This window comes from Pollicipes pollicipes, unplaced genomic scaffold, assembly GCF_011947565.3.
Source record: "Pollicipes pollicipes isolate AB1234 unplaced genomic scaffold, Ppol_2.1 Scaffold_7262;HRSCAF=8765_pilon_pilon_pilon, whole genome shotgun sequence".
NCBI classification, from domain to species: Eukaryota; Metazoa; Arthropoda; class Thecostraca; order Pollicipedomorpha; family Pollicipedidae; genus Pollicipes; species Pollicipes pollicipes.
This window is the reverse complement of record NW_023597055.1, coordinates 24,712,022-24,717,158: the sequence shown is the minus strand read 5'-3', so window position 1 is coordinate 24,717,158 and position 5,137 is coordinate 24,712,022. Positions and strand designations below refer to the sequence as shown.

At 51.2% G+C, this 5,137-nt stretch overlaps 1 protein-coding gene across 1 annotated transcript; it reads left to right on the top strand.

The window, feature by feature from the left end:
- The first annotated feature begins 3,187 nt into the window (after positions 1-3,187).
- LOC119113625 (lysozyme 2-like) lies at positions 3,188-3,637 on the top strand. Its single transcript, XM_037237913.1, has one exon. The coding sequence runs from the start codon at positions 3,188-3,190 to the stop codon at positions 3,635-3,637; it is 450 nt and encodes a 149-aa protein (XP_037093808.1).
- The last annotated feature ends 1,500 nt before the right edge of the window (positions 3,638-5,137 follow it).

Genomic DNA, 5,137 nt, shown 5'->3' with positions numbered 1-5,137 from the left:
TCAGTGCTCTGCTCGGGCTACACGGGGCGTGGCTGACGTGGTGCGGCGCGACACCCAGCTTTAAGCCGATGCTCTAGCCGTGACAGCGCACCCGTGAATCAGCTCATAGGCAGTCAGAAGCTGGCACTGGTGGCATGTCCTGGACGCTGTTCACAGCTGACAAGGACTAGTACTAGGCATACTTCCAAAGGCCCTAGCATTCATTGGGCGACAATATCCAAGACATGTTCATAGAAACCGAACAAGACACCCGAAGCACGGTCTGAGTTAAAAGTGACTTCTGCGTGACATCAATATAAAATGTCATCAGTGTCAGCCCGATTAGGGTGCCATGAATCATGTCACCATGAATCATGTCACCACGAATTATGTTACCATGAATCATGTCACCATGAATCATGTCCTAGGGCCAGTGGAATATAGAGTCGCATTTTAAAGCATTTCAGTCAAATTATGAATCATCCCTTAAAACTATTATCGCAAATCAATATCTAACTATATTTGGACCGACAGATTAAAATCCTCGATTTACAATCACCTTTTTTCGTTCTTTTGTTTAACCGCAACAAAACATGGCTAAATGATTCTCAAACCAATCCTTCTCCTAATCCTTTCTGAACCGTGCCCAAGTATGGATAAATGAGAAGATGTTGCCTGTGCTGCACTTGATGCATTTGTTCTATAACAGAAGGTGATACATCATCCAATAATGTTCTACAAACTACTCACGCAACTCCTAATTCATATCTCCCATCTTCACTTGTCGAAATACGTCCCTGTTAACAAACAATCTGTAAATATCTGCACGTTGTGTCAAAACTGTTTCAAATCTTCCTTGGCTTGTCACAGAATCTTAGTTTGTTACCGTTTGATAAGTGCTCGGATGGCCAAATTACCAGATTGACAAACTTAGTCGCTCCTTCTCAGATGTAAAATGTTCAAAGCTATTCAAAACAAAATTTGTTGAACATTTAGGTGGGTCGGATGGATGGTAAGAGCTTGCATAGCTTACAGTCCCATCCGCAATCCGATCATTTCTTAAAGGGAATTGAAAAGCCATATACAATTCTTAAGAGCTGCACGCGGATTCAAAAATGCTCATTTCAGAACTTACAGTCCCGCAAGTCCTTCTTCCATTCGGAGGTCCTTGACCATACAGAGAAATCGCAACAAATCTACACAGACTTTTGCACAATTTATGACTGGTTGGCCGAAGGGCAGATTACGCCTGTATGACTTCTTAAGCATAAACAACACACCCTCGAACTATGAAAAAAAGATGTCAAGCGAAAAATGTGCACTGAATTGATACTAAAAGGCCGCTTAAGCCTTCATTTGCCCACCTCACCCCCCCCCCCCCTCAACCCCCCGGACGAAATTCAAGCTACGCAACTGAATAATGAGGGGGCTATCGTCCACTCTTAAAATTTGAATCAGAGTGCTATTGGAATCCCAAGCCACGGACCCGTTGTCGTTAGTTGAAAATCGATAATGACACCTATGTAGCAAAGATCGGTACGCGTTGGGCCCATGTATTCCTCCCCCCCCCCCCCCAAACAAAACATAATGCACTTTAAAAAGCCCGCGGTAGCAAACATTTCCTTTTTCGACAAGTATGTGAGTCTTTCCTTGAAAAAGCTGTAATGAATTATCCCGCAATCTCCCTTCTCGTGAAAACTTAAAACAACAAAATAAAAAGCGACCGCCTGTTGAAAACCCCGTGGCTCTAAGCGCACTAGAACCATGATACAGGGCGTGGATAGAAGTCTGCTAAATAGTGATCTACCTATGCCATCTACCAACCAAATCGCGTTTTTTTAAAGATACATTAGTGGGAACATGAAAGTAACCATGCATGATTGAGGAAAAGAAGTGATCACCAGTTCAATCGTAAAACTAGACCTCTTTAGCAACATCAGAATATACCTATCCATGAAATGAGACCATACTATTGCCAACACAATCCACACCTCGTTTGGGCAGATATGCGTGAATCTGTACAGCTCTCCATAGTCGATACACCATAGCCCGTAGACCCCAGTCTTGACATCCTGGAGGGTTCTTCTCAGGTGAGAGAAGGGGGGAGAGAGAGGGGTAGAGCGAGGGAGAGAGAGTGAGAAAAATACAGATGGAGAGAGCAGGATGGAGAAAGGAGGATTTAGAAAGAGAGGGAGAGAAAGAGAGAGGGCGAGAGCGAGAGAATGGGACAGAGAGGGAGAAAGAGAGCGAGAGCGAAAGAGAGAGAGAGAGAGAGAGAGAGAGAGAGAGAGAGAGAGAGAGAGAGAGAGAGAGAGAGAGAGAGAGAGAGAGAGAGAGAGAGAGAGAGAGAGAGAGAGAGAGAGAGAGAAGCAGAGAGTGGTAGAGAGGAATAGAGAGAGAGAAAGAGGGCGAGAGCGAGAGAGAGCAAGAGCGAAAGAGAGAGGGCGAGAGAAAAAGCAAAAGAGAGCGAGAGAGAGAGAGAAAGAGAGAGAGAGAGAGAGAGAGAGAGAGAGAGAGAGAGAGAGAGAGAGAGAGAGAGAGAGAGAGAGAGAGAGAGAGAGAGAGAGAGAGAGAGGGAGAGAGAGAGCCTACCCACGCGTCACCCGCGGCTCGGGGCAGGGCTGTGGGCGGGACCGTCGCATCCGGGTCAACTCGGCGGCGAGCCACCTCACCCCCACCGGTCCGGTTTGTGAGATGAACACTCGCGCGGGCCGCCCCTCGCTCGCCCCGGCCTGGGCCCAGGTCCAGGTCGGCACCCGTCGCCGGCCGCCGCGGGCAGTTCCCGGTTCGACGTTCGCCCGTGTCTCTCCGCTGCGGACCGGCAGCGAGGCGGCCGGGGCGGCCAACCGTCCTGCACGGGCGCGCTGTTGCCGTTCCCGACGCCTGCGAACCGGTTCTGGACGACCCGGGTCGCCGCGAAGCGCTGCGCGACTCCCTCGATTGTCCGGAGGGAGGAGCGTGCGCGGGACGACGCACACTGCCAAGGTTAATTGACGGGGCCATTACCGCGAACGGCCGGCGCGCGCCGACACCCCCGCTAATCAGGCACGGCGCGCGCCCAGCTGCCCACACCCGGCGTCCGATTATCGAGTGACGCCGCGGTGCCGGCCCGACGTCACGGGCTCACACCGGGAAATCCTGTTCGCCACGAGAGCGTATTTATTCTGCGGCGGCTTCTGCCCGCCAGACCCTTGCGGTGTGGCTCAGCATGCAGACGTACTGTGTCGTGGCGGCGGTGTTGGTGGCGTTGGCCGGCCTGGCCTCCGGCCAGGAGTTGGTGAGCTCCACCTGCCTTGGCTGCATCTGCGAGGCCTCCACTGCCTGCAACACCACGCTGGGTTGCACGTCGGCCGGCTACTGCGGCCCCTTCCTCATCTCGCGGGCCTTCTTCCTCGACTCGGAGCTGCAGCAGGAGGCTAACTTCGCTTCGTACTCGTACGAGTCGTGCACCTCCGACCCGTTCTGCTCGGCGGCCGTCATCCGCAAGTACATGGCCAAGTACCCGCGCGACTGCGACGGTGACGGCCTCAGAACATGCTCCGACTACGCCATGGTGCACAAGACGGGCCCCAACAGCTGCGCCAACAACCAGGCGGCACTGAACAGCGAGTACTGGAAGCGGTTCCTGGCCTGCCTCAGCTTCTACCCCAACGCTTAGAGCCGAGCGTCCGAACGCGGAAAGGAGCCTGGACGAGGCGGAGAGAGCAGCAAAGACGTGGCAGGAAAACGGCCGGGGGCCAAGACGTCGGCACGACGTCGACACACAGCCGGTGGTAGGGAGAGCGGCACGCTAGAGCGACGGATCCGTGCGGCTCCGGTCCCCGAACGCTCTCCTGGGCCGGTGGACGAGTTCCGCTGTCGTTATCGTGCAATGTCTGCCGGGCAGACACGAACTTGTTGCAAAGAAACAGGGGCTGGACGATGTCGGCTCAGCTGCGGTTCACGCGATCATAGCATCCGGCATGCTCTGTGATTCTGTAAGCTGGTTTATTGATGTTTTAGACGAACCGACGGTAGATTGTTACATTGATATGAATAAATGTGCTGCACTCAGACCAGTGTGTCTTCCTTTCAAGTTGTTTTCTGCCAATTGACGCAACAGCTGTATTCAGAATAAAAAAGGCAGCAGATGCAAGAGGCCGGACGCTTTTCTATACCTTCTCTAGGAAACTTTCTCTGGTCACCATTAAGCAAAACACTTGAGATGTGACTGAAATAGAAAACCACTGTGGAATACAGCCATACTGGATTTCACTTGCGGTGCACGCTTCACTGCCGTTCCGGAGCAAAGGGAATGACATGGCCGAGAAAAGTCTTTAAACGTGTGTAAGAAAAACGGCGGTCAATATAAGGCAGCCTTTACTACACATGGCATTGCCATTTGCCGTGCAGGAAATGGTACTAGATATCATTCCATGCTCAGTTCATAAGATTAAAAATAAGTACTATGCATTACCGTGAATGATGTATTCACAAGATCAGTTAAGGAGTTTGTTACACCAAATTATCATGAACTGAATTGTGTTCATTGCTGTGGAAGAATATTGCCTGTTGGCAAAGGTGGGGAGATCAACTCCCCTCCTCAACTCAACTCCGGCGGTCATAACCCACAAGGCTGTCGGAGCCCTGAACAGACCGGGGTGTCTCGCTGGATGACCTTGAAGCCAGCCCAGACCTTGAGCAGATATCGCGGCCGCCTGCAGAGACCATCCAGCGGTTGTTTATGGAATCGTTTGACCTCCACGGCAATACCTGTTGGTAATTATCCCCTAACCTTTGGCAGCCCGCACGCAGCCACGGGTTGCTGTGGTAGGCAAACTGACAGCACGCCGCGAAGTGGTCACTGCTTTGAAAATGCAGCTTGAGAAATGTGTCTTGAGAAAGAAAAAGCACGAGAGAATATTAAAAAGTCAGAGACCACAAAATAGCTTCAAAGACTTCCTTTTGATAGACAAGGGTGAACCAAATGATCTTCGTTGGAGAGAAGTTTAGACCATGGATTGCAGAATGAGGTCGACTCCAATATGCAGGTGCACAGTATCTTTGCACTAGTACCTCGTCCAAACGAGGCTGTCTTATGATATACTGTCTACGATAATATGTCTCTCTCCGTATTTCTGTCAGTTTGCTTCCCGTCTCTAGCTTGCTGGCCCGTGTG

Coding starts and splice junctions, on each gene's coding strand:
- LOC119113625 (XM_037237913.1), top strand. CDS start 3,188: ATGCAGACGTACTGTGTCGTGGCGGCGGTGTTGGTGGCGTTGGCCGGC.